General features: G+C 41.6%; 3 protein-coding genes and 1 pseudogene across 3 annotated transcripts; all 4 read right to left on the minus strand.

The window, feature by feature from the left end:
• Nucleotides 1-1,297: 1,297 nt before the first annotated feature.
• Nucleotides 1,298-7,070, minus strand: LOC138012439 (uncharacterized; annotated as a pseudogene).
• Nucleotides 7,071-11,985: 4,915 nt separating this feature from the next.
• On the minus strand, nt 11,986-12,651 carry LOC138012451 (integrase/recombinase xerD homolog). The gene has a single exon (XM_068859225.1). It carries the CDS (start codon nt 12,649-12,651, stop codon nt 11,986-11,988), a length of 666 nt encoding a protein of 221 aa, XP_068715326.1.
• Nucleotides 12,652-13,058: 407 nt separating this feature from the next.
• Nucleotides 13,059-14,336, minus strand: LOC138012459 (uncharacterized). Its single transcript, XM_068859237.1, has one exon. The coding sequence runs from the start codon at nt 14,334-14,336 to the stop codon at nt 13,059-13,061; it is 1,278 nt and encodes a 425-aa protein (XP_068715338.1).
• Nucleotides 14,337-16,097: 1,761 nt separating this feature from the next.
• Nucleotides 16,098-21,233, minus strand: LOC138012467 (uncharacterized). Its single transcript, XM_068859247.1, has 10 exons — nt 20,991-21,233; nt 20,543-20,611; nt 20,371-20,430; nt 20,177-20,281; nt 20,007-20,090; nt 19,494-19,571; nt 18,765-18,851; nt 18,556-18,633; nt 17,597-17,689; nt 16,098-16,157 (listed from the first exon to the last, which is right to left on the minus strand). Exons 1-10 carry the CDS (start codon nt 21,231-21,233, stop codon nt 16,098-16,100), a joined length of 957 nt encoding a protein of 318 aa, XP_068715348.1.
• Between the last annotated feature and the right edge of the window lie 6,267 nt (nt 21,234-27,500).

Raw genomic sequence — 27,500 nt, forward strand, 5'->3', positions numbered from 1 at the left:
ATACCAACAGAAAGACATATACTAAAACTGATAAAAAGGTTAAAAGATAATTTGTCGCGAGAAAAGTTCGTAGCTCTCAGTTGCTTTGCAGATTGTAGAGACGCTCTCCAGCAGCCGTGAAACATTCCAAAACAGTTATAAGTTATCTAGATCTTCAGAAAATATTGTTACGGGGGCGCCTTCAGGCGAGGTTTTAATGTACATCTTACTGTCCAACGTCCAAACACTAGTAAGAGTTCCTTCCTACCTTCGTTTGTTGGCTTTTCCGACAATCCTTCTCCTGTAAGCTGTAAGGTTCTCATTAACAAAAATTCGGTGCTGTTGTCCAGTGGAAGCATAACTTGGAAAAAGATCCGAGATTTTAACATGCTTTAATTTAACGCGTTCCTTGTAAATTTTGGACTTTACCTTGTGACTGCAAAATTTAACTATAATAGCCGTGCCCCTCCTCAGCTTGTGAGAAATCTCGATGTCCTCGGGCTCTACAGTTATGTTCAAAGCTTCGGCCACTGTAATGACTGCCGTATTCGTATCCGAGTATGCATTTTGTGGTATTCCGTGTATTTCTAGCGAGTTCTTTCGCGTGTATTGTTCCAAATCGTCGAAAGCAGACCACAATTGTTCAGTTTCTTCCTTCTGCTCTCTAAAGCCATCTTTCACCGCTTTCAGCTCTCTCCTCGTTTCCTCCAGAAAATCTTTAAGGTCTTGTTTTCGTTCTTCGTCTTTAGCAAGGAGTCCTTCAGATCATTGAGTTCCTTCTCATTAAAATTTGCGGAGTCTTTTAATTCTTCAGTTTCCTTCCTAAGTTTTAGATTTTCGGTGAGTACCGCCGCTATTTGGATCTTAATATCCACCAATAACTGCTTGATTTCGAGGAGGCTTGGCTGTTCTTGTTTGTTTATCTTGTGTATAGATTCTTCAATTCTTGGACCATTGTCGGCGGCCATATTGGCCGTCTTCTTCGCAGTACTTGTCTCTTCTCCTATTGAGCCACGATCGCCTCTCTTACTTTTATTTGCGGGCATTATCATTTGCAAAGGCGCATTCTTACTCTAGAAGATTTATACTATAATTATAGAATTATAGAAGCATCTACTGTGCAAAACTAGGTGGATGTCAATGAAACACGTCCACATGTCCTTGCCTTTGCAAGAGTGAAACACTAATTAGAGAACACAAAGAGGTAACACACTGAAAAAGTTTGGGGCAACACTGAGTTTATTGAAAACAAGCACGGGAGGAAAAATGAAATAACCCCAAACCCACGGGAAAGAGAAAGAAAAAAAAAAGATAAAAGTTATAACGAGATATGAGAAAGGCGAGTGGAAATAGAGCGCAGGATGTCAAGTTTCTTCTGCGTAGACAGCTTGAGGTAAATTAAATAAGCGTCACTATGCCAGTCACCTTGTGCTTTGATAAACTCAGAAGGCGCACCGCAGTTAAATGCAAATGTAGTGCCCCCTTGACGAAAACTGCAAGATGAAAAATGTTGCGGTTTAAAACCCACGGCACGCATGCATGCTTTGAAAAAGCGATTAAAATGAGAAGCAAGAACAGGCTTAATGCCACTACCTTCAGATAGCATAAACAGGGGCGACTCTAAGGGTGCAGGAACAAGAGAAAAATAATTTTTGAGCGCAGAAACTGGGCTGATGAAACTGAATGGTCTTAGTTCTATAAACTTGTAAAACCGTGCCAGCGGCGGAGAACGAGACGTCCGAACATGTTAAAAAATATGCCTTATTAAAACCCAAATCGAATGACTTATAAGGAACTAAGTTAGAAATTCAAAGAAGCAAAAACGAAAGCGACTAAAAAGGCAGCATGCATGCAAACGTCTAATGAATTTGCCCAATTGAAAAGCTGAAAGCAATTAAGAAGCATGTCAATAGTGACTGGATGAGTGATGTGAACAGAATCACTCATGACACAGCAGAGCGCCCGAAGGGTGAGAAAGGCATCATAGTCATGCATGAAAGAAAAATCGGCATCCAGTGACCTATTGATATGCTTCAAAATATTGATGTAACTAATAATTGAAAGGTATCAGGATAGTGAACACAAAAGAAAAACTAAATAGTAGTCTATTCTCACCTGTCTCCCTCACGCCTATTGTTGAGTATGGGCACCAACAGTCTCGATCTGTTGACTAATATAATCCTAATATAAAGCTGAGGTGGGAAGGGTGGGAAAAAGCCACAGAAACGAGACCTGAGAAGGATAGGCGTAAAAGGAAACGAATGAGAACGGTCAACATGTTGAATATAAACTGCTTAGCAGCTTCGAGAGAATGGCATAACTCCTTTGTCTACTCTGCCTTTTATACGCGTGAGGTAGGACCGCTGAGAATAGTAGTCTATTCTCACCTGTCTCCCTCACGCCTATTGTTGAGTATGGGCACCAACAGTCTTGTGTTGAAGATAACCCTAAAATACCACGGCGGAAACCACAAAAACCGCACAAACAGATGCCCATCCTCAAAACGAGAACCCCAAACTGAAAACCCCATCCTAACAAAAACAGAAATTAGGGACGAGGAAACCCAGAAACGAAGTCTTTTAAGCGATTAAGATTCGCAAGGAGGCCAGTGGAGTGATAAATGTAAACGAATGATTTCCAACCAAATGGAATACAACAACTGACAAAAAACCATCTGCCCCATTAGAATCCAAAAAATGTCTCGCTGTCCACTGAGAGTTGGATGTGGTCGTAACCGGATTTGTCATCGCAGACAGTTTGAAAGAAGCCAGGGAGAACAGACTTGGGTAAGTGCTGAACACTGTCCAATTTAAAAGGGCGGTCTTGAATCCAAAGGTTGAGAAATCTGTCGTCAGTACAAAGGCGTGGTTTGGTAGGTTCTACTGTAAGCGGCATGACCAGGTGTGGAGGTGGACATTCCCCTACCTTGCCCCATAGGGAGATGGCGCCTGAAGCTAATCTCTCGATAAGAGTATCAGAAATAAACTGGGCAAACGCCTTACAAGAAGGATGATTAGCAAAAATGCGAGCAGGCGGTCTTTCGCAGTTATAATTGACTCCCTTATAGCTTCCTTTATAATGGGTAAAAAACTTGTCAACGTGGATAAAGTTATGAATCCAGTCCAGTGCTTCAGAGAAATTGTTATCAGACGATTGAAATAACTTGTCCCATTGATCTATATGGCAATGGAGTTCACCCGCTCTAAAGGAACTTGAGTCACGGAAGGCCAAAAGGGAGGCGTCGGCAAACACTTCTCCCACGATAACTGAGGAGATGAAATCTTGACTAATATGGGCGTTGTCTGCCATTTCCTGGGCCTCAGTAAGAAGAGATCCCTTATAATTGACCCAACGTGGCGAGTTAACAGAAATCTTGGCAGGATCAAAGTTGGGAGTCTTCTCCCAGTCATGAAAAGTCATCTTGAAAAACTAGAACAGAAGAAAGAATAGGGAAGGCCCAGGGAATGGCAAACTCAGCCCCGGTAATCTGAGAGGGAACATTCGTTTTCCTTGAGAATGCCACCTGAGGGAAGAAGAAAGAGGAGCGAGAACAATATAGTGAGTGGACAACAATACAGCGAGTGGAGAATACTATAGCGAGTGGGCAAAATAAAGTATATAAAAATATAAGTCGGTATTAAGGGATAAAAGTTGAAGGGTTAAAGACGGTAACCCCGAAATAACAAAAAATAAAGGAAACAAAAGGCAAGTAAAAACAATGCACTATTCGCGTAAAGAAAAATCTTTATTGCATAAGATGATACGACAAAATTATGTTGAAGGATGGTTAAATCAAGGCTGAGCAGCAGAAGAAGGCTGACGAGAAGGAGCGCACTTCCAACACTGGGGTGACTTGTGCCCTGGTTCACCACATTTGCAACAAATAACACGAGAGGGTGGCCGCTGATAGGCTTGAAAATACAGTTGCCAATATGGCAAACTTCCTCTACACGTCTGTGTGCGAAATGGCGTGGACCGCTGGAAAGACTTGTCAACCTTCGAGATGTTTCAATAACACGGGAAAAATCCTTGTCAGCTAACAAAGCAAGGAAATACGCCTTGAACTGCTCAGCTGGGACGTGGAGCTTCTCTCTCAAAGTCGAAGCGATAACATCATAGCTGGCAGCCTTGGGGTGACTGGAGGACTTTGCAACAGAAGCTAATTATTCGGCGTAATGAAGTGCTTCGTACTTGTCGAAGTCCTCAACTCTTCTGCCACCATAATATGAAATTCTCTGTATCAATGACTCGACTGAGGTGCCTTGGGCACTTTCGAGAGCTTTAATACGCTGTTGTAAGGCCTAAAAAAGAAAAATGGGCAGTCAAAACTAAGCCCTAAAAGCGACAAAACATTGATAATAAAATCCAAGAATAAATTCAAAGTAATAATAAACAAACTGCTTTTATAATAAAAGATAGGGAGAGAAAAGGCAAACAGAATTAAATACAACAGGCAAAATAAACTAGCCCCAGCGGGACTGCTGGTGTAATTGAGCGGTAAATACGCAAATGAATAAAACAAAAGGGCAAACAAGGAGGCGCAACAACTAAACGAACTGTAGGCAGAGTAATAGTAAAAGGGGGTTTTAAAGATGAAAATAAACAAGCATACAAATTCAGAATTGCCTGCGAAGCCCACATGAAAAGAGCGCAAAGGTTGAGAATCAGGGCGAAAACAAACCAAACAAAATTCTAGCCCGCGAGGCCCACATAAAGGGGCAAATAGTTTAGAACGGCGAATAAAATATACAAAACAAAACACGGCTCGCACAGCTCACACGAAACCAGGGCAAACGTTAAAAGCAGGGTGACTATTTTACAAAACAAAGTTTTAGCCCACACAGCCCACTCGTAAAGAGGGCAATCGTTAAAAGCAGGGCAAATAATATGCAAAACAAGATGTAGCCCGCTGAGCTCACACAAAACGAGGGTAAACTTTAAAAGCAATTTAAATACAGTGTAATACGGTAAACGAAACAAAATTACATGCCGCACTAGCCCACACGAAACGAAGGTAAACTTTTAGAAGCAGAACGAATATACAAATAAAAATTTAGCCTGCACAGCCCACATAAAACAAGGGCAAACAATAAAAGCAGGGCGAATAATTTATCAAACAAAATGTAGCCCGCACAGCCCACACGAAACGAGGGCAAAAGTTAAGAGCAGGGCAAATAATATATCAGACAAAATTTAGCCTGCACAGCCCATACGAAACAAGGGCAAACGTTAAGAAGCAGGGCGAATAATATATCTAACAAAATTTAGCCCACACAGCCCTTAGAAAAGCGGGCAAATGTTAAGAAGCAGGGCAAATAATATACTAAGTGGAAATGAAAAACAGCTCGCGTAGGGCAAACAACCTACAGGGTTTGGAAGCGAAATACTAGACAGCCAGAACGAAACACGTGGCAACGAACGGATAAAATAAAGTTTCACAAATCTCCAAAGAAACTTCGTTTGCTCGCACTGGTGCTTGTGCAGGCGGTTGAGCTTGTTCCTCTGGCGCTAGTGGTGCTTCAGCTTGTTCTGCTAACGTCGCCGGTGCTTGACCTTCTTGTGCTTGGTTTTGTAAGACAACTTGAGCTTGTTGGACTGCAGCTTCCAGAGAATGGCATAACTCCTTTGTCTACTCTACCTTTTACACGCACGAGGTAGGACCGCTGAGAATAGTCTAAGAATGACCGCTTCGAGACCGGAAACGGGGCCAAGTTATAATATTCACAAAATAAAATAAACGCATTCAACTGAGTTCTCATGTTCTTCTTCGTAGACTCTTGAAATGCCCGCAACTGAATCTGGAAGGCGTATTCCAGTAAAGTCTGCGAGTTTTCTGCAAAGGAGACACCGTCAAAAATAGAAACTTAATAAAAGGAACATATTAGGTAACGGTGAAATGAAACAAACTGTCTGAGACAGGGCACTCTGAGAACTGCAGGCTGGCGGATAATGCATGGAACTGAGCACTGAAGTCTCCAGTGTGAAATCTGCTTAATGAATGGGCGAGCCAACTATCACACCCACGAACATGACGAACAACCAGCTGGATGTTAAACAAGGCAAGGAGCTGCCAGAGTTCTCGTAAACATTGCTGCATGAAAAGATTAGAGGAATACTGGGAATTGATGACTGAGACACAGGTAGAATTGTCCGAAAGCAGCTCTACTTTGAGGCCCTCAAGCTTGCGTGACTACAATTTGATGGTGATCACAACAGTAAGGAGTTCCAGTTTGTTGATGTGAAGATCTTGAGAGAGAATGAAATCCGGAAATTCGCGGTGGAAAAACTCCCCGAAATAAATCACCCCGCAACCGGACAGGCAAGCGTCAGTCGCAAACAGGTCAGGATTGAAAATGAGCACATCGGAAGGAATAACCGAATGCCATTGTACTGTGAAAGGAAGAACAGCCACCAGTCGAGGTCTGAACGACAGTGAGCGGGAGAGAAGTGTTCTTGGGACGTGAGGAAGAAGCGCGAAGGGCGTGTAACAAACGGCTCATGAACGCCCGGCCAGGGCGCACGCAAGCAGACACAAAGGACAATTTGCCAAGTAACTGCTGTAGCTTGTGTCGTGTGAACAAAGATTTGTTTAACCATTTGTGCAGCTCTTGGTGCAATTCAGAAATACGCACAGTAGAAGCTGTCAATGTAAACATTGACCGAAAATCTCTCCTTGGTAAGGATGTCGAAGACGCTTTTAGTGGTTCGCTGGCAGATCAAAGTCACCGAGCGAAGACCAAACGGTAGTGAGGTATGGAAGAATAGCGAGCCATCGACGGACATACCCAGCGATGGATAACCTGCAGGATCGACGGGAACTTGTCTATAAGCTCGCCTGAGATCTTTCTTGAAAACGTGGCAACCGCGACCCTTGTCATTGATAAATTCGACAAGACAATCTATGCCAGGAAAACGCAACTTGAAATACTGCGCTAATAATGATCTTTAGGGATACTGTCATTAACAGAAGAACCCTCTGGAAAGCTCAAATCGTGGACTATACGCAAATCGGTAGAGTCACACTTGGGCACGCACATAAGCGGTGAAACGACACAGTTGGTGTTAAAAGAATTGCAGTGAAATGGACCCATGACTGACTGATAGTCAAGTTCTTTTGCAATACATGAGGTCAAACAATCCGTGTTAGAAAGTGCTGAAGGATGGTTACGAAAAGTGGAAAGAGGCAAAACATCAGAATGGAAATTAATCGGCCAGCCAAAACGCAAGAAATCAACGATGATTCTGTCCTCATAAAGCTCTAGATATTGAGACCAAACATCGAGGTGAAAGCCGGAATGCACAGGGCGCTAGGCGCCGAAAGCATTAAGGGCGTGCCCCATGCCCCATGCACGAACTTCGTCGGACAACTGAACTAAAGATTGTAGTCATGAAGATTGTTCTGATAAAGGAGGTGAGGGCTGGTGAGAAGGAACAGGATATTTCCGCTTGGCACAATTGAGCATAGCATGTTCAGAAGAATCACAAACACGGCAATGTTGCACGCGCTTGTAAGAGGCATCACTGATATTGCAATGACATTTGCCGGAGTAATTCCACCCCTTGCAATAATTCTCCTTGGCACGAGAGCAAACTTGGGAATTACCATTTGGATGAGACGGGATGGTAGCATTAGATCTCAGATCCTGATGTGTGAAGATAGTCTGAGCACGATCGCGAATCGTGTCCGACCGGGACCAGGCTAGTCTGCCCTGCTCAGTGGCATTATGGACTGAAAAATGAAAATTTCGGACACTGAACCATGAATATGTGATCGTGCGTTCCATTAACAGCTGCAAATGGGCCAACAGAGAAGGTTGAGAGGACTGCAGCTGCTTCTTGCAAAATTCCAAGAACCCACTAACAAACTCTGCAAGATCAAGCTTGTCATAATCGACCGTACCTTTAGCAGAACACAGGTAATTGTTGGGAAGAGAAGTCCTCGCTTTCTTTTTGGTGGGGAGCTGATCCAGCATGGTGAACTGTTGCACAGGAGCGGCTGGCATTGAACAAGGCGCAATCACTGTTTCCAACTTCACAGGCGAAAATGGGGGTGGGGCAACCAGCGAAGAGTTGGCGGACAATTTCGTGCGCTCCAGTTTGGCTTCCGCGATCTTTAGTTCCGTGGCGAGGTTCTCTTTGCGGAGAGTTTCCAAAAGAATGAGATTCTCCACCGATGCGGACTGGTCTGGCTGGGATGGAGGCGATGGTGCTTTGTCCTTCTTCTTAGGCTTGGTGGAGGATTTCTTTGGCTTAGCGCCCGAAGGCTCGGAATGTTCTTGCTCTTCTGAAAACGCTGTTAGATTTTCGATGTCTTCTGAAAAAAGAACTTTCAAGGACGATTCGGATTTCGCAGTAGATTGCCTGGTGGATAGAGGCATCATTGAAGGGCACATTGGAAGATTGTGGAGAGACAAGTACATGGGATGCTAAAACGAACAACGAGAGGCCGCAAATGACCTATGAAACATCAGGAGATCAAGTTGACCCAGGGGAAACTTGACACTGCCTAGAGACATGACCGCAAACAAAAGGTCGTGTGCTCCTAATTACACCCTTTGACAAGGTCAAAAACCCCATGATACCAAAGTGGCCTGGCTTGATGAGAATGAACTGGCGGAAATAAATCTTACCTTTAAATTTTATGAGAGTTTCGTTGATGGACAAATTTCTCTCTGGGTTGTAAACCTCTAGCAATCTTGGTAGCAGAAGATCTAGTAACTTCCTTACCTTGAACAGCTTATCATAGTTAGGTGAATTCTTGTCTTTCACCTCTTCCTGGTTGTCAACAAAGTGAAGGTACCTCATTATTTGGAAATACCTGTCTCTTGACATCACAGCCAAGAAAAATAGAGTTTTAAAATTTTCATCGGTACTCCAGTAGAGGCGTAAGGATGGTTTTTCACGATTCCCATGTTCAGTGTCAAAGCAATCCAAGCTTTCAACTCATTAACTGTCAGAGCATACCAGATTGATCGTTCCTCAGGCCCTCTCTTCTGCTCAGCATATAAATTGGTCTGGTCCACTATATGATTCCAAAACGCGTCGGTAAAATATAGCTGAAAAAAATCCACTGGTTTCATGTCTTCTTCCAGCTCAATTTTTGGACCTGTGGGCTGATCAAAATCCAAGTCAGGACTAAGATTTATGTTTCTGCTCCACTCTGTGTTGTTGTTTCGCGACCACGAGGCACTGGAAGTGTCTTGTTCGGTGTGTCTGCTTCTTCTTCATCCTGGACCAACTCAAAATCGTCGTCAGCCTGCACGTGTTCCATAAGATTCGCTAGAGGAAAATCATCTTCATCAACGAACAAGATTTCCCCGGAATTCTGAATAGAAACCATATTATTTCGTTCGGAAGTGACCGCCATATTTAAAGTGCTAACTAATCTTCACGCACTTGACAAGAAATTACGACTATTCCTCAAACACAACAGAAAAACGACCAACTCTCGCTTCAAAGTCCAAAATTTTTATTCTGTCCGCCATTTTGAAAAATATCTAGGCCCAGTCTCACTCAGATCTACAGATACGAGCAAAACCTGGGGGCTTGTAATTTTCCATGCATGTGTGCGTGGTTAGGGCCCTAAGGGTTAACAATCGCATTAGTCTCAAGAACATTACTGTTCTTTACTGATCATTAGTGACCCACACCTTGTTTAATTTGTGCCAAGAAACGTTTTCAATTTTCAAGCGGCGAGCTCAAACTGTTCGAATTATTTCCAGCAAAGCTGAGTAACTGTGGGATAACTCTATGCCTTGTTCTTTGCTATAGAGTCCTTTGGCTAAACGAGTTCTAACATCCACATAAATTAATTTGTCTCTCAAGATGCAAGAAATGAAATTGACAACCAGTGGTTTAATATCAAACCTCCAAACCACTGATTTTACATGGTCATTACTGTGTTTGCCTTACCTCTTTGTGGAGTGTCCACTTATGTGCAGGTTTGCACGCAAATGCGAAAATTGCGAATTTTGCGAAAAATCGCAAAAATCGTAGAAGACAATTCCCCAACTACGACTTGCAATCTTATCAATTTTAGCGAAAATTGCGAATTTTGCGAAAAATCGCAAAAATCGCAGAACACTGAAAAGAAAGGGAACACAAGGCCACAACAAGAGTTAGATTTGTCTGTAGGTCACTACCCCGAAGAAGCAGGAGCCTATACGACAGAAAGTGAATTTCAAAGTATACAAAGAAACTAAATTATCTTCCCTTATCCAAAACTCGAAAGAAATGAACATGCATCCAATGTAATGCGTGAGTAAACACTACCTAATTTGAATAGCGATCGAACAGTGACGGTAACGCAACACCATTCGACTACTTGTACATCAAACAAAACATGGCGCAGTATCAACTTTACGTGTTCGAAAACGAAGAGATCATAGCTAGGGTTAAAAAGTTTTGAAAGGATGAATCTGGGTGCTCTTACAGAAGGAAAGAAAGGCCCAATGTTGCCACCAGTTTTCTGATGAAGCTGTGCTTTCAAATGTAAACAAATGCCTGGAATTGTCATATGGAGAACTCGAACTCTTTGTGCTGGCAAATATTCAAGGGCTAGATTTCAGAATACCCGGCCCACAAAATATCTGACTTGAAAAACTGCTCCCGCAGTGCTGCATTCGAGTTGCAATGCTGCTTCCGCAGGCCTGTAGTCACCAAAATGAATAACAACTCCGTTGCTTAATCGAGCGCATCGATGCCTTGTTTGTTACCACGACAACAACAACAAAACAAAATACATTACTTGTACCCTTTCTTTAATTTTGTGAATCATATGATAGCAAACACTTTTTCAAACACCCAAGGTATTCTACTAGCACGCTACAAATGGATATACCCGAGCCAAAACAAGCGTGCTACGCATGAATATACCTCGTTCTTTAATCCACGAGCCGAAACAAGCCCACTACACATGAATATATCTCGTGAGTTAGCTTTCATAAATATGAATTTACCTCATGAGTTAGCTTTCATTTTCAGTTCGGTTAATGAGCTGTCCTACATAATTATGCTTTTAGTGACAGTGTCAATTCTCAGGACTCGTGTGCGACTTTTTTGAAAACATCGTATCCACAAAAATGAGAACATGAAATAATATTTTATTGCCATTCGTGTACTGATTTAGCCTAAGTGCTCGTTTCAGTGATTAGGTCTAAGAACTCTCGTAACATTTTAGCTTTCATTTTGCAGCTTGGTTGAGTACACTTTTCGCGAGATCGTGTGAAGAAGAAAGCACTAGTTTACTGATTAGTCCTAAGCATTCTCGTCAAATTTTAGCTTTCATTTTGCAGTTCGGTTAATGAGCTGTCCTACATAATTACGCTTTTAGTGACAGTGTCAATTCTCAGTCGTTCAACTAACTTAGACTTCATTGTTCATCGACTACGGCACTGCGGTAGCAGTCGTTCAACTAACTTAGACTTCAAGCACTAGTCTTCTGCCCTTATCTACAGAATTATTGAACCCATAACCAAGAGGAATAACATGACAAGGCAAGATCTTGAGTTATTGGTTATGGGTCGGTAAACGACAACATACCGTGTTTAATGCTTACAAATAAATGCTTTACACAATACTGAGCAAAAATGATGGAGGAGAGTCAGGGAGGCCAGAAAAAACCTAACTGTAAAACCTCTTAGAGGAAATGTAGGAAATCTGGGTCAGGCCGAGACTACTCCTCGTCCCCTGACAGGACTGTTCATAATGCTCTTTATAAGTTCTACGACTTGGACACTTTGAGAAGATCATCTTTTGAATATTTGATGTAGCGCCTTTTCGAATATGAGCAGCGCCAACCGGCGTGCCTGTCAATCAGGTCAGAGTCTAATGAACGGCAACCCAAGTTCGATGCTGCACCAGATTTCAGGCTGTGCATGCTTAACTGCTGTATGTTAACGGCAAATGGCGATACGTGGCTCTTGAACTCCTCATGAATAGTAGTAGTAGAAATTCCTTTCGTGGAATGAAAGCGCTCTGTCTTTTTTGATTTCACGATTCTCCTAATTAAAGGCGTCTCCGAGCTGGAACCAGATAAATGAACAAGGAGCTTTCCAGTCGTTGTGACAGGACAAGTGACCTTCCCCAACTTGGCGATGTAAATGTGTGGCCTTCTCTATACTGGTCGTTTTTTCGCTTCCTGACGGAAATTGCCATATGGTCGTCGACAATAGATATATCCTCAACTTTTAACGAATGCAGCTCGTCGACACGTAAAAACCCTGCGTAGCCAAGGAGTAGGATGACCAGAAATCGAAGATGTCTAAGGGATGAGCTGGACGCGTAATTCACGCAAAGTGTCTCTACAAGTTCCAAGGAGATTGGCTCCTTGGGATTCACCGGCCGTCCAAGCTTTCTTTTCGTGCCCTCCAGAGTGGATTGCACGACTGGGTGGTCCGTCGGTGAATTCAAGCCGGCTGCGCGATGCGCCCATCTAATAGCATAGACGGCTGACTCAAGAGCCAAAGATCTGGTGCCCTTTTCAACGCATGAAAGAAACATCTCCGTCAGAAACAGAGCAACATGTAGGGGCTTGGCAGGTATCTCAGGGATGTGCAGAGTGGATGATGACCACGCGCACCACGCTTTCCAGCTTGAAGCATACTTGGAACGCGTTGAACTTGCCTTTGAGGACTTCTGAAGATTTTTCAGCTCTTTGACTAGAACAACCATTTCAGGATCCTCCAACTCCCTGGCGTCGGACCAGATCCCTTTACTGAATATATCTGTAAAGTACTGAAACAAGAACACACCTCACGTGAGTAAATGGATCCGCACCGCCCTCAACTGCGCGGGTTATTACAATGCACATACATAAGGAGGCCGAAGGTGGCTAAAATTACGGACACACGAGCGTAATTTGCGAGAGAGCCGCGAAAGGGGAAACCAAGTTATTAACATCGCCTAAACGGCTAACGTTGCCTAAAAGGCTTACAGCATAAATGACTTACATTGCCTAAATGGCTTACGTAGCCTAATTGGCTTACATAGCCTAAATGGCTTACATAGCCTAAATGGCTTTTGCATAAGTAATTAGTAACGACAAAACGCGCAAACGTGCCATAGCAACAACAAACGATTCAGATAAACTCGAGCCGTAATGCTAAAATTCTAAACGCTGGGCAGCCAACAAAAACAGACTGCCTCCTCTTGTACAGGATCGCTTGCCCTGGGCCTTCCAACAAGAGATCTTTTATCCTTGGTAGCGGCACAACCTCTTTCACGAAGGGCTTGAAGGAACTGGAATCGGCGTGCAGAAACGGCCAGAAAAAAGCTGATGGCCATTCAGAAATGATCAGTGTCCCAGTGCCACGACAGGATTCGAGATGGCGGACGCACTTCACTATTAAGTTTGCTGGAGGGCATAACCAGTTATTGTGACCGGACCAATCTAGGATAAGCGCGTCAACGCCACAGCTACCAGGTGATGCGTATTTGGTGTTGAAGAGAGGTAGCTGGAAATTGTAGTGGGAAGAGAAGCGATCCACTGTGTGTGGACCAAACCGAGCATCTAGCATGTGGAAGACAGATGGATGAACAGACCAATCATCAGGATCGATAAAGCGGCTTAGCACATCTGCTCTATCGTTGAGCGAACGGGGAATCCACTGAGCCTCGAGAGTAATACCCTGTCTGAAACATAGCTGGAAAACGTCCATAGCTAAGCTTTGTAGATGGGGCTTTGTGCTTCCAACTGTAATGACGCGGGCTGCGCATTGGCTGTCGGTCTTGATAACTACTCTAGATGACTTAAGCTTTTCTTCGTAAGACATTAAAACGTAAGGGACTGCTTTCACCTCGCGGAACGTAGAACTCTTTGAAGCGTCTTCACGTAGCCACATGCCACGTACGGCAGGCTCAGACAAACTGGTTGAATATCCGCCAAATGCGAAGTCGCTGGCATCAGTGTAAATGACTGTGGGCGAGGTTGAGCATGGAGGTCTGATAGCGAAACCGTTGAAGCTGTCAATATTGAACAACCAAAACCTTAGCTCCTCTAAGAGTGCCGGTGACAGCGTTAGGCATTGGTCCCAGCCTCCGATCCTTGATTCGATGGCATAGTACATCTGTCTCGTGCATAGTCGAGCAATGGGTCCCACGGCTAAACTGATGGAGATGACTGAACCTGCAATCCTTGCCAGTTGCCGGATGGTTATGTATTTGTCACTGACAGCGCCATCGAGGAGGGATTTCAGCTTGGCTAACTTCTTATCTGGTACTCTATATTGCATAGCGATGGTATCGATTACAAGGCCGAGCCACTCTCCGACTTGCCTAGGCTCCCAATTAGATTTTTCTTCGTTAGTCACGAGGCCAGACAACCTGAGCTCCTTTCTTTGGATGGTACTTGCAGCCATGGCGGAGATGAAGTCCGGCTGACTAGTAAAACCGTCGTCTGAGTAAGCAAAGGACAGGTGGCCCATAGAGCGCCTTTTCCCGCCTTCATTCCAATATTAGCTCCTTTAGCGCCCCATGCCTGTATTCCACAATTTGCCAGAGATCTAGTGTGTCAGGTATAAGTTTCTCATTACGGCAACGGACAAAAACCGGTTCTCTAAGTCTGCCCAACAAATACAAGGTTTAATTAATCGAAGCTTTCCACGGCAATAGTCGTCCGCCTTGGAGAACGCGCGTAACCCCATGCTCTTTCAGAGCAACTCGGATGATCTTACTTAATCTGATGACGCCAGATGATTTGTGGTGTAAGTGAAATCAACATGCGTCAGTGTGCAATTCGTGTCTCCGCGGAATATTCCGCTGCGGAAATTGGTTCGTGGTTTGGCGCCGAGGAAAACTGTGAGAAAACTATAGGGGCAATATTGTTTTTTCCCCAAGTATTTATTTTCTATTTCATAGTTAACGTAGTAGGCAATTCCTGCAGTGGACCAAACACTTGTCAAAATTAACGCGTTGTACAGTTTAGTTGCCGTGACCTGTAACATGTAACATGATACGTTTTTTGTTGTTTATCTCAGTTGAGGATAAAACATAAATTGGTAGAAGTTCTGTTGGGAAATTAAGCGACACAAACGCGATTGTGACAGTGACAAACAGAATGAATTTTTAGACTTTCTAGAGATGCTTTTTTACAAGGGTTTCCGTGGAGTAGAAATAAAGGATCACCATTTCATTTCGTCGAGAAGGGCAGAGCGCAAAATTTGAGCTTTATATTCTGTTGGCATTGGAAGTGCTACCTCTGAGTGTTGTTCAAAGCCGCAATATATTCTGAGCTTTCAAATTACAAGCTGTGAAACCAGTAGTTATTCGTGAGAAATGCCATAAACCAGCACGAAATTATTTTAAGGTTACGTCAGTCCCGACATTATTATGTGATAAATTCAATCAGTCTTTGGTGTTTCCTTCCTAGACAATTGAAGTAGTTTTCTGGGAGATACAAAATGCAAAAACATTCGGGTACTTTCCATGATGGACGTCACCAGTGTCCTCATGCTTTTTACGAGGTTTTAGCCGGTAAGAAGTAGCTTTTCGCCCAAGAAACGTGGATATCAACTTAAGGTTCAACAGGGAAGAACCAATGAGAATCGCGATAGATTAGAACACGCATGAAATAGCTAGAGGAAAACACAAACCTCTCAGGCGTTAGGTCAACAGGGAATTAATGAAGGAGTGTGGACTCTACAGGTCCGTTTACACATAGCGTTTTTAAATTGCAGATATTTTAAAATTTTGTATCAAGGTGAATTTGATGCATTTCTACAGTAAAACACTGCAACAGTATAGGTATTGTTCGATTGTTTGTTGCTTTTATTTTTTGGATCTGCTGAAAATGAAAAAAAAAGTAAGAAAACAATTGACTGCTCACTTGCTATGCAGTTAGATCCAGCGCAGAGTAACTTTGTGAACGGTTTGTCCCAAACGCGTTCAAATATGAATAGCGCCTGTTATCTACACCGCGACCTTTCGAGGCAATGTACCATCAATTGCTTTAAAGGAAAATTTTAACCTGTTTTTTGTGATTTAATCATTTAATAATTTGATTTAGTTATCCATTTTTTTCAATTTGGATTTAAATACGGCGAGCACTCAAACGTAACTTTCCACAGGGAACGTTACTACTGTTCCCCTAAAAAAGTCGCTCATCCACAATCCTTCTCTGTTCACTGTCGTTTTTTGAGAAGGTTGATGGCAATTTCGTAACGAAAAGGTGTCACTTCTTCCTGCAAAGGGAAATTGACATCAGTATTAGCAAAAGGATCAGCAGTGAACAATTATTGAGGACGTAATTAACAACTCTGCTTACTGTGATGCCAGTTGGTTGGTAAACGAGAGAGGATCACAATGGGCTTAAAAAGAGACAGCATAAGTAGGGGGTTATAATTGCCTAACATTTACCGGTTTAAGAGACAGCTTCGTTCCACTACAAATGCATTCAGCGATCTATGATTACCAAAAAAAAAATGTAATAAATTTTTTGCATACTGCGATGTCGGTGCATTAAATTATAGAAGTCTGCGCAACCACGAGTAAATTAATCATTGGACAAGAAACATGATAAAATGATGATAGCTAGCTGTGATACCACCGCCTTGGCTTACTTTGATTACGTAAAGTCCACAAGTTCGGTCGTCGGCCTGCTGTGGTGATATTTGTGATGATTTTCTCCAATCCGATGGGTTCACTTTGTTAATTTAAAGTAATTTTCTGCAAAAAATTATAAAGTATGATATCGGCTTGTACTGTAATTCTAAGTTAAATGCAATAAAACAAAAACAGCCAACAATTGATTACCGGATACAAGTAAAAAAAAGTTCTCCGTTCGCAGAAGTTCCCCCTGTTGCGCTGTCAAAGTTGCTGTCATAATGTTGCCAACTTTTTTCATGGAAGTTAATGACCTGCGAAACAATTTTTAAGACTTTAGTAACTTTTAGCTGTATAGGCTTGGCATGCGAGGTCACGCTACATTTTGTTAGTAGAATCTTAACAGCAAGGATATATGTAGAACTCAGTAATTCTTAGCTACATATTACTTTACCATACTCCTAACGTCCAATGACCATTTGCATTCACTGGCACAAGGATGATTTCTTGTTGGAAAATTTTTTCCTACAGTTACAAGAAAAAAGGTTACATGTACTATTTATTTACAAACATCTTTGCTGGTCATGTTTCTCGTTTTTTCCATTGGTTGACCCCTTCCGTTTGGTTAGAGGCTTCACCACGAAGTTTAGAATGCCCAATTAAGATATTTGATTGACAAGTCGATGAGGCTACTTAACGTTGAAACGGCAAATTTATCGCAAATGGGATGCTTTCCAGTGCCCTCTTTTTCGAAGTGAAGTTGTGACCCCGGCTTATATTTTAAATCTGGAAATCTGGGGGGGAGGGGGGGGGGGAAGTGAAGTACTTTCCACAATAGGAAGATTTTCCTTATTTATTATTATTATTTTCCTTATTTATTATTATTATTATTATTATTATTAATTTATTTTATTTTAGTTTTTTAATTATTACAAAATCAACGTGAGTCCTTTGGTAAACAGTTTCCATTATTCATAGAAGGGTAGTATTCATTCTCATTTTCCATGGAATTAACCAGAAAATGTTCGTAGGTGATAGTTTTTCTCTTTCTATGCGAATCGTTGGAAGTTCCACTTACCTTTGCCACCCATTTTTTCAAAGTGTTGAATTCCGTTGCCCCTCTTTGTAACGCCTCCATCATGTAGGAATTCGCTGCTATCACTTTCTTGCCCTTCAAAAACGCATACATTGGGTGGTTGTTACTTATTAACACAGTAAATGATTCCGGACGATGTAGACACCAATTGAATGTTACCTTCCATTTTCGCAAATTACGACTCTGTGAATTCAGACTTTCCTCTTGTGTGATCCTCGAGATTAGGGCGAGGACATGCCTGACATTCTACACCATAGTAATATTTGATTTATGATACTCACGTTTTTCTTGGCAGTTTCAGCTAGCCTTTTCAAGCTTGCGTTTATGACCTGTGATCGAATAAGCGGAATATTAATATAAAAGTTTGGCTTCGTTGACGTAGTAGTTCGTTTCATAGATCCCTGACATTTTACTCTAATGTCCAGGGATCCTTACAGATCCTTACAGTGTCGTTCAGCCAGCCCTCCTTGCAAGCTTTAGAATGCTGGCGCATTTTCATTTTGTCCACTTCTGGCATCGCTGGTTGGATTGTTTTAATGTCTCAGATGGTCAAATGCTCTCCGCAATGCGAAACTCCAACCACCTCCTCTAAAATTGGGTGCTTAGTTAAGTCCCAGAAGTCATCCACCTGAAAATTTAATGTCTTTTAAAAGCTTTCCTTGCAAAATGACAAACTTTACAATCTTTTGTGTATGGTATCCCTGTTAAAAGTCACCTCGCAAATTTCTTCAGCATCATCACCGGTCGAAGTCATAGTCACGCTGTGGTCGTCTTTGACCTTTGATTGAAAATGAACAATTTTTCACGGCAGAAGGGTAAACTTGCACCTCACTAAAATTAATCTCTCAATGTTTGCTACTTAAATTGGTGGGTTTTCCAGTAAAGTATATCCCAAACAACACTAATTATGACCACTAGTTAATGCTGAAGACCCGGCCTACCATCAGCGAGGATTTCCCTTGTCCTTTTTTCTCTCTGTTGGCTGCCGTTAGGTTGCTCTCCTCGTCAGGTTCCGGTAACTGTCGCGAACAAAATCTGATGCTTATAATTTTGATGCAGGTTAATTTACCTGATTAAATCCACGATATGGCTATCATATCACTACATTATAGATGTAAATAACTGTAGGCACAAACATCCCTACATTTACCTGATAGTTGTCCTCTACATCATCCGTATTTGCAGCAGCATCGGTGAAGGTCATTTGCTCCATCAGTAGACTAACGCCCTCCCTCACCTATTAAATTTAAACAAGAAAACGAAAAAAAAAAGGTCAAACTCTTTCCTGAACAGGCAGACCACTTTAAACAGGCAAAGCCATTATTTGAGCTTCTCGCATTATCTAACAAAATAACAGAGAAATTGAGAGCAGGGAACTCCTGATTACCTCAGAACTCCTAGACATTGTTGTTGACTTTCCGATGACTTTCATTTTTACAGAAGCCCTTCTCGATTTAGTAGGCGTGCCGTCCTAGTATTTTTTAAAACAAATTTCGTCAGTTTTGCATTTTTTAATTTGATAAAAAACAACTTTTAATGAATTCCACTTATCTGTAATTGCGTATTAGAATATATCATCACTTGCCATATCTTTGATACTCTCGCCATAGTTGTCGTTTGGCTGGCGGAAGCTGGTGGAATCCGCGTCCTAGTTGTGAAGAAATCAAATCAGTGACATTTATTTAGTGGCAAGGAGATTGGTTACATGCATATCCAGGACGCGAAAAAACGTGAAAGAGAAATGCAATTAGCTCATGATGACAAGGTACCACGTGATCAATAGTGTAATGAACAGAGCTTGATGTATAGATTTGAAGGTAAGACCTATGCAATACCGGTGCATTACTCGGAAAGATTGGGAAAGCAAGAGTGGCCATACCTCTGAGTCTGGCTTAATGTATTGCTCAACACGAGTTCTCTTCAAAATCTGTATCTCCGCTCTGAGTCTCTCTGTTTCCTAATGGAGTTTAATTAAAATAAATGTTGCATGTGAGCATATTGGCCAGATAAAAATGTCTTCGCTTGTTGTGTCTCACTTCGGGATACTTGAATTGGGCTTAAACTTGCTTATTATCAGTAATTTTCTATGTCGTTTTCTGTTTCATTTTCTCTCTTCTTTTTCAGTCAGAAAAGGATTTTTATTATGTAAAGCGCTTTAGAATATTTTACAGTTTTAGCGCTATATAAGTGTTATTTATTGTTATTATTATTATTATTATTATTATTATTATTATTTTTATTATTATTAAAGTAAATGAAAAGCATGAATTAATAGTTCTAAAGTGTGAACGTTTTTCTCTAGTTGTCGAAGATAAATTAACAATTAAAATTTAGCGAAGTTTTTAAAGACATTATTACATGCAATAACAAATGTACCTATACGTTGAATTACCTCGTTCAAAGACATCTGTTGTCGCTCATTATTTCTCGCGCACTCTTCCAACTTAGTTTTGAGTAACTGGTTTTCGGCCAAGGTCTGAGACATCAAACGCCAAAACATTTGATCGTTAATTTAAAATAAAAGTGAAAAAGGGTACGACACCTACACAATAATAGGATTACCTGTTTCAGCTCATCACGTAGCTTTGATGTTGTCTTTCTCTCATCTTTCAATTCGTTTTTTAGTCCCTCGATATTCTTAAGTAATTTGGATTCGGACGTTTTAACCTGTCAAAGTAAGAAATTCAAAATATAGAACGAAGATATTTAAGTTAAAAAAGAGAGCTAATTTTCCTCAATATTCTTATCTAACTTACCAAGTTGTGATTGTTTCTTTCGGACTTAAGCTGACTTTGGAGATCCTGAATTTGGACAACCTACAACAATTTATTAGATGAGCCACAATGGTAGCTTTGATAACTTTCCTAAAAGTGAATACCATTTGCCAAACCATAGTTAGTCGAGGGGACTAACTATGGCCAAACTTACAAGTTCATGTTGCAGGTTTTCCCAAGTCTCCTTATTCGTTACTGAGGAGCCACCAGAACCAACAGATTCCTAAAAACAATATGGTAATACACTTGAAAACCAGCTGAACATGGCTTGGCGACCAAAACATTTTGAACTTACTTTTCCCTTGATGTTTAGCTGCGTTAATTTTACATCTCCCTTTTCTAAGGCCTCCAGATTGTGCAATATTTCTTCCTCTGTCGACTTTGCTCTTAGCCATTGAAAGAAGTAGCTATTAACTGGTCTCTTCTGTTCTATCCGTAATAACGTCGCCCACCATTCGGTTGAGAAGCGTGCCACATAACTTTCCTTTCGGTAGTCCTATTTTGTTTAGAAAAACATAGACTCGGCAAATACCGGAATGAATGGCGAAAATGAAAACTTCGGTTGGGAAAAAATAGAGAACAAAGACATTGCTTTTACGTACCTTGTTTCTGGTCTTGTTTTTACGATATGTCAGGTAATCATCCAATTGTTTGTCAAGTTCTTCGTTTTCGCCCTTTTTAAAGACTTCACATGATTCCAGTTGTTTCCTCATGAAATTGAAAATCATTGCTCGTAAACATTTGGCAACATCCATAAAACTGTCCAGTGGGGTATTTGACTCTTTTGAGCTTTCAGCGGTTTTAGGGGCAATCTTCTGAAACGGCACGGTGTAAAACCCTGCCATCTTAATTACCACAACTGTTGTCTTCCACACGGAATATCGTAAACGGAGGAGAAATTAACCTTTTCTGTGTCAAGCACAGTGTGAACCACTATTTGAGATATCGATCCTTCAGGCGTTTTATTACAATATCAGAAACCCATAAGGGTTGAAATGTGTAACGCGCGTTCACAGCTTCCGAATATTCAGTGCGAACTGATTGGTTGAGTGTTTCAGTGCTAAGTACCATATTTGGAAACCCCTCGCTCTTGTTGTTCCAAATATGGTACTTAGCAAATTGAATATTCAGAAGCTTGTTTCCCAGCACACAAGGGGCCGTTACACGTTTCAACCCTTATGGGTTTCCGACAATATTCAATCCCTGATCAGGAAACTACTTCAGCTTCCAAACCCCCGCTTTCAACCCCCGAAAAGATTACGTAGAGTTGACAAATTTCCGTGAAATTGTGCCAGAACATGAGCGCTGCAAAACGTTTTGTGAATGCTTTGATCATGGATCTTGAATGGCTTGGTATTAAAAAAAATGTAGAGATGCAGTACCTTGTGATCAAACACCGCCTAAACAGTTTTCATTACGGACTGTTACCGATCCCCAAAACGATTAATTCGAACAGTAGTTTTGATCAAATTTCCGTGTTATCGCTAAAACAACAGTCATCCAATGCACGTTTTAATGGCTAGTCGGGTAAATAAACCCTGGGAGTTTTAAGGGCCATTAGAGTCTTGGATGTCTTTAGTGCGGGAATAGCTTGCACATCCGCAATGATGGGAAATTTCCCCTACGTGCAGACTGAGAAGATGAACTCAGCGAAGAAACAAATGACGTTGGCTGGGGCCCTCGCCTGCGCCCAAAAGGCGACAGGAACCGCGCAAATGTGAGAATGCTGTAATTTTACTTTCTTTTGGAAAGTTTTCTTTCATGAAGTCGAGTATGAGAAAATTGATTGAGTGAACAAATTCGTTGATCTACCACCCCTTATTAAAATTTGAAATTAATCAACTCTCGCTTTCCACTTGTTTCTAACGTTATTTGTTGTTTCGAATCACCTCGCCAGATTGAGTTGGTTCTTACATGTAGCTTTTTATTTTCAAGAAGGCATTGAAGCTATATTTTTATAGCTTGATTATTCACGACAAAGGTCCCACCGTTGAATAACATCTTTTCCCGTGTCAGTAGCAACTTGACATCAGAGAAGACACTTTCAACGGTTAAGACAGTTGAGAGGTTTACTTTCGGGTCAAATGTTACACAGTGAAACTAAAGAGGACAAAATAGGTCAGTTTTGACTGTAGTACGTATAAGAGAACTATAAGCACACTTAATAATATACACACACTGAATTGCATGGATTTTGCTTGGGATCGGAGTTTTCCTTAATAGCGGAAACCGGTGTTTCTATATCCTTAAAATACGCTAGTGTCATTTTACCAAGAAAGGTCTCGTGCAGGTCAATGTATCGAAAACCGCGCCGAGCATAATGCGTTAATCTAAAAGTCAAACATTTAAATCACACTTCGATATTAAAGAAACTGCACACTAAACAAATAAACAAGAATTACTAAGATGCTACTGCTTGTTATCGTGAAGAATATTATGTTTAATTAATGGTGCATTTTAAGAATTTATGCCAAATTTGTCTCATTATACACCTTGAGACCCGCGAGAGTTTCATTGCAACTTGAGGCTACCCTTTTCCAACATTTAACGGGGTGAAATTGCGCCTATAGCTCGTATTGCAACCGTTCCGACGTAAATGAGGCGTAATTTTTACCGAAGTTGTGGACATGTTCATGACAGATACCACGATCGAGCACACCCTTTTCACAGGCGATATATTCACTTCCCAGCTGTCATTTGATCTGTGTGTAGATTATTACTAAAAGAAATGCCAACGCACGAGCACATCTGAGTAATATTTGAGCCGGCGCAAAATTTTGATTCCTTTCAGAGGAAAATGCTCTCGCGATTTATCATAGTAAAGATATTTCCTCCGCGACACTAAAACTGAGACCCCCGGATAACTCACGGTTAACTGATCAAGCTTAGACAGCGATTTAAGGGGGAAATTATTCAAGGCACGGTACCGGTAGCTATTGTTTTGGCAATTTCCAATAACTATGATAATGTATACTAGCCATTGTCGAAAGAAGCGTTGGCAATTTGTCCCCAAGCGGAATATTCCACGTGTAGTCAAATGAAAAAATAGCGTTTGTTAATCACGTGACGACAAGGCACCAAATTCGAAGATCTAAAATAAAGCTGGCGCTAAAAAGTGAGAAATCGTGGGTAATATTCGTCGGTGCTGGTACTGTGTGAGCCATCATGTCCCATTGTGAAAGGTTTTTCGCGAATTTCCTTCTTGTGTTGTTCTTTTCAATGGCTGTCATATATCTCTTACCAAACGGCCGATGGCCTGAGACTGTTAATAGAACTTGGAACACATTGTCGTCCGCAGCATGCTTTTACCCATTATCACTCCTTTAGCAGCTTTCGCAGGCTCAAGCATTGATATCATTGGCGGGAATGGAGGGAATGGAAATGACGAAAACGGCGACAACGACAAGGATAAGAGGCCTCCTCGCCCACCATGTTTCTTGTTTCATCTTTTGGACATGGACATTGCACGATATTCTTTGATCTCTTATCTAAATGACGAGTTGTCAACCTACGCTGAAAACGTTTTCCCGCTATCCCAAACAAAAGAGGTGTTGGAAAAGCGGGTAGTTCTCACATTTCGTGGACTATATCAAGAAAAGAAGGTAAGTACAAACAAATCTAATGTAATATGGCATCAATGTCGGCTTTCGTTTTAATCACTGAATGATAATCAAATCCATTTATTGACGTGGAACATCGAATTACTTATTTAGTTTCGTGACATTTTATCTGAACTGGTCTGCAACAACGCTACATAACAAAGTGCGCTTTGTTTTGTGTTATTGTTGGTTTTAAAGGAATATTCCCCTTTGGAGGAGGAACAAAAGGCGTCAAGACCGTCCGTTTTGAGACTGAGAGGAGGAGGCAAGAAGGTACGTGATCATTGTAACGCATCATAACATCTTTGGAAGTAAAAACATTCGACTCTTTATTTCTGGATCTGATTGAAGACAACTGTTAATTAGCCATATTTGACTCTTAGAGACCACATTTTGCAAGGAAGGAGTCCGTAAGTCCATGTCCTTGTGGCGGGGCGTGCAACTGTGCATCGTATGATTCTGAAGAATTTTCAAGCGACGGTAGTGACCATGAAACCTGGGAAGAACACCAATTTGGTTCGGAGGTAAATAGATGTAAGGTTTATAAAATCTTTCAGCTCTGTAGGAAATAAGAACGTTCCAATCATCTCATTGGCAACGTGCTATTTTTAACATCATGCCATTAAAGGTTGGGCCTAAACCGAAGCCGAAAATGCTTAGTTCAGTAGCTGCCACGTCTCATGGTAATGTATCATGTTATAATCAAAGGTACCTTGAAGTAAAAATACCAAAGAAATAGTATTTAATCCTGACCAGTCAAACATCAACAAATCTTGGACCAATCTTGCAAAAACGAAGATGTTTTCTTGATATTATGAATTTTTCTTAAAGGACGCTGGCACCCAGTGTGAAGAGATTGACCCACTACGTTCAGCCGTGGACAATAGTTTCAATGGCGATCATCGGGTAGGATTAACATTGTTTACACAGCTTATTATGTAGGACGATGCATATTGTCCTGCGCAGGGTTGTGAAATTCTCACTTTTTCCTGCAGGAAATCGTCTTATTTGAAAATGCAACCAAGTCCTATGCTGCGAAACAGACCACCAAACTGTCAAGAAAAAAGGAAATGCTGTCAGCGGAAAACATACGTAAAACGAAAAATACAAAATGTTGTAAAGACAACTGTTTAAAAAACACATTAACATTGAAAGACATGGTAGAGGCAAGGACTGAATTTTGGGAGAAAGACAGAGAGGAACAAGGACAGTGGCTCTTACATTTCTTCTCTTTTGCACGGAAAATAACAAATGGAGACTATCTTACGTCGTAAATGAGCAAAGGGAGGTATGCCAAAAAGCGTGGATCCTGTGTCATGGATTGTCTTATGGAAGGTAAGGAAATAATAGGAGGTTTTCACGTGAAGTCATCACCGTCATTTTGGTGGATGAAAACGAAAGACCTCTCATTAGCTTCTTTTGTTCGTCCACCAGAAGTCATACATTTCTCTATTGTTGTTGGTGTCTACAGAGGTTGGTTGATAACGTCCCATAGTGGAGGTGTGTTTGTGTTATGGTTAGCTCTTTGCACTTCATATCTTAACGTTGTCAGTTGGATATCCGTCCCTTTCATCGCTTTGTTTCCTGAGACGAGATATTGTTTTTCCACCCAGGTGTATAAACCAGTACCTGCTACATACTACAGGCGGTAACCTTGCGATGGACTGGCATGCCGTCCAGGGGGGAGTAGTTGCTTCATGCTGTAGAAAAGAACATCAGATCCGGCCGTGTGGGCCCCGGTTGTTCGTGTGCTATTTACCCTGCCTTCACCTTCAAGAGTACCACTGTCATTAACCGATTTCCAAAATTATTATTTTTATTTTAAAGGAATATAGTACCAGTAGTGGCAAAAATAACGGAAACAACATTTTCCTACAGATTTCACATGTGGAAGGCTGCCAAAGAAAGGCGAGGGTTGAACAGCCCCATCCACGCTCGTACTGGAATGCTTCTGACAATGAAACGGTCTATGGAGGCAGAACTGTGGTTTTCGGATCTTGTCAGCTCCCTCGCAAACGTAATGCCGGATGTTAACCGCAAGGAACTCCCTGCCTGCCTCACCGTCCAGAAAGTGTATGAAATGTATAGAGAGGGAGCAACAAATCGACCCGGCAAACCCCTTGAGATTTCACAGTTTAGACGCATGTGGAAACGTGTTTTTCCCGAAGTGACGATTCCAAAGGTAATAATTAGAGTTTTTTTTTGTCAGAACCGTAACCAAATAAGTTTCCGTGTATTTTTTATTCGAGTGTCTCACACACAGGTGATAAGCTGAGTTCTCTACATGTTATGTCCTAAACTCTCCAGTATTTGCCGTTTGCTGTTTTGTAGAGAAACTGTTTTACAGAATGCAGAGTTTGTCTTCTTATAAACGAACACATCAGAGCCACACGCAACAAGGAGAAAAGAATGAGCTGGACACAAAAAAAAACAGCTCCACATGGAACAGCAGGCGTAAGTTGTTCTCAGTTTCTTGTTAAAACAAGCAGTGCAACAGCAAAGTTATCTTGTTTTATTTTTGACTGAAGTACTGATAGATATATGGGACTTAAAGCGTCAGTAGGCAGTCAGGAGCCGCTTCCTTCATCCATAAGTTATGCACTCTTCGATAAATGCTTTCACTCTGACAAAAGCAACGCAAATAAACAATCGATCACAAACGTACGACATTTTTGACAAAATTAACGAGATATCACTTTCCCTCTTTAAATGATACAGTGGGGAGCGCAAGAAGTATTATAAGCACCAAAAAAAGGCAGAACAGCGTCCCGATAAGTATGTCTCCTTTATTATCGACGGCATGGACCAGAGTAAAACTCATCTCCCTCACTGGATACAAAACACAGGACGAAATGCCAAGAATCCGCAGACTGAAAGGTTGCGGAAACACGTGACAACGTTGCGGAAACACCACGGTTAACACGTGTTTCCGGTAGCGGATACCTGTCGTTTATTCATGTTTCCGTGGCTGCGGTTATGACGGAACCGGACCACTTTTTCTGTACGTTTCCGTCAGTTTTCCTTTGAAGGAAACTCATGTTTCCGCTAGCGTATTTTCATGATAACGCTTACGGATATACGAAGTAATGCTACGGAAACGAGTTTGTTCATGTTTCCGTCAACGTAATCGAACCTTGAATATTCGCGTTAAAACGCGTTTCCGCGTCGGAAACCTTAAATTTGATTTGATTTGTCAGTTCAAATTGCTCATTTTCACTTTTTTAGTGCGTTCACAAGTTTGTTTTGCATCCGGAAGATGCTTATATTTTCAGTTACAACCTCTCCCTTGGGGTTATCGGGTTCAGACGCCGCTCCACCTATGTGCCGAACCTAACTGAGTTAAGTCCGCCTTTGGCGCGACATCTAATTCAGACGGCGCACTGTGTGACGAGCCTAATCTTCATTTCACGAGGGAGAAAGGCCTGGATTCGTTACCATATTTTCACACCATAATTCAACTTTCAACATGGTGGTTGTGAGGAGAGGAGAGGATAGCTCTGATTTAATAATTAA

The sequence above is a fragment of the Montipora foliosa genome, chromosome 1, assembly GCF_036669935.1.
Source record: "Montipora foliosa isolate CH-2021 chromosome 1, ASM3666993v2, whole genome shotgun sequence".
NCBI classification, from domain to species: Eukaryota; Metazoa; Cnidaria; class Anthozoa; order Scleractinia; family Acroporidae; genus Montipora; species Montipora foliosa.

Bases quoted from the DNA above. Each gene is read 5' to 3' on its own strand.
- LOC138012467 (XM_068859247.1), bottom strand. From the start codon at position 21,233: ATGGCAGGGTTTTACACCGTGCCGTTTCAGAAGATTGCCCCTAAAACC. The intron at 20,612-20,990 runs GTACGTAAAAGC...TATTGTTTTTAG, and splicing joins AAAACAAGACCAGAAACAAG to GAATCTGTTGGTTCTGGTGG. The intron at 17,690-18,555 runs GTAGGCCGGGTC...GCGTTTTTGAAG, and splicing joins AAGGGAAATCCTCGCTGATG to GGCAAGAAAGTGATAGCAGC.
- LOC138012459 (XM_068859237.1), bottom strand. From the start codon at position 14,336: ATGGCTGCAAGTACCATCCAAAGAAAGGAGCTCAGGTTGTCTGGCCTC.
- LOC138012451 (XM_068859225.1), bottom strand. From the start codon at position 12,651: ATGGTTGTTCTAGTCAAAGAGCTGAAAAATCTTCAGAAGTCCTCAAAG.